The 1,625-nt window shown below is 37.8% G+C and overlaps 1 protein-coding gene across 1 annotated transcript in view; it reads left to right on the top strand.

Annotated features, from left to right (window-relative positions):
* Positions 1-370: 370 nt before the first annotated feature.
* Positions 371-1,625, top strand: part of fzd3a (frizzled class receptor 3a) — a gene marked incomplete at its 5' end in the record, with an annotated part of 53,783 nt that continues 52,528 nt past the window's right edge. The window contains 1 exon segment of the mRNA XM_014024189.1: positions 371-863. Coding sequence (XP_013879643.1) covers positions 663-863 — 201 coding nt within the window.

The raw sequence follows: 1,625 nt of genomic DNA, 5'->3' as shown, positions 1-1,625 counted from the left end.
GGACAAAGGGTGTATACAGAAAATGAGGACAACAGGAGGGTTAATATTTTAAAACTTAATACACTGGTGAGGATTTGAATATTTCTCAGGTACTTAAATTGTTTTTGAAGATTTTTATCTGACAAAGAAGGCTTTTATTGTTTAAGCCTGTCAACATTTGTATAAAAATCGGGATAATATTTTCGTGAAACCGTCTTTTGTGTTTTTATAAATTTTTATTAACAACCTTTTAGTTTAAAGGTTATTCTGCATTGCTAGTTTCTGGCATATTCATGTTAAGTAATATTTCTCTTCTTCAATTATTATTAATAATTTGTTTATTTATTTGTTCGTTTATTTATTTACATTTGGGCTTTTTCTCTGTTTGCAGATCATGTCCATCAGTTATTGATGACTTCTTCCAGGTGACTGGAGGTTGTGCCATGCTGGGATCTCCACAAAGATGGACGCTGTCAACGTCAACCACAAATATGTCAGACTACATTGGCCAACCTAAACTGTTTCTTTGTAATCTGATCAGGAAGAAGAGCGTAGCAGACGCTCTTCAGTCCTTGTGACTTCTCTGTCCTGGTGAACGAGCCTCATGGTAACAGGTCTCAACCCTGTTTCCTAACCAGCCGTCTCCTGGGTTTCTCCTCTCCTCTCGTTCGTCCAGTTTGGTAATGGATCTCCTCTGGGCTCTTTTCGTGTCCTTGCTTGCCATAAGCGTAGCCATCCCTATGGACGCTGCAGCGGGGAGCCACAGCCTGTTCTCCTGCGAGCCCATCACCCTGCGCATGTGTCAGGGCCTGCCGTACAACTCCACCTTCATGCCCAACGTGCTCAAACACTATGACCAGCAGACTGCCGCTCTTGCCATGGAGGTATGAAATGCTGATATGTCATGTAGAAAAACATGTAACAAACCATTTTCTTTGACAGAGATAAGGCAGATACCTCCAAAGAACTTTATTGATCTTTACTCTTTTAAGCTAAACCACATGAATATTTAGAAAATTTTCTCTGAGCAGGAATTTACAAAAATATTATTTTTCTGCCATTTGGAAATTTCAGCACAATTATACATTGCCTTAAGTGTATTTTTTTTTTTTACATGAGCACATTTTATCTATCTGCAGATCCAACAAATCAGATTAACAGATAGATAAGAGATTCAGAACATTCATAACACATACATCATATAAACAAAAATATATTTCTTTATTTCAAAGAATAGTTTAATGTGGTTTGTTGCAGTCTGCTTTTCTTAAAACCACACTCAACAAGCAAAAGAGTATTGAATTGGATGACTCTTGTTGGATGTACTTAAAAAATGAAATGTACCCAATTTTAGGCAATGTAATATTTGTTTATATTTATTTTTGTCCCCTGTTGGGACATAGAAATGCCCTCTGTCGGTCTGTGACAGGGACATCAGTGATAGTTGGCATTGAGTTCTWTCTTGTTTGAAATACTACATTTTTATTGTCTATTGCTGGGTTGCAGTTACATGACCCGGATGACATGTGAATGTCAGGTAGGGTGCAGGAATTGGTTTGCTCTGGTTCAAAACGCAGTGAAATGGAGCACAGCAAGTACGATAATTCCCTAAATGGGCTGGTGCAGACAAGATATTGGAAAAAAAA

Source organism: Austrofundulus limnaeus, unplaced genomic scaffold (genome assembly GCF_001266775.1).
Source record: "Austrofundulus limnaeus strain Quisiro unplaced genomic scaffold, Austrofundulus_limnaeus-1.0 Scaffold412, whole genome shotgun sequence".
NCBI classification, from domain to species: Eukaryota; Metazoa; Chordata; class Actinopteri; order Cyprinodontiformes; family Rivulidae; genus Austrofundulus; species Austrofundulus limnaeus.
Note: the sequence above shows the minus strand (reverse complement) of the source record. Positions and strands in the feature narration are given on the sequence as shown.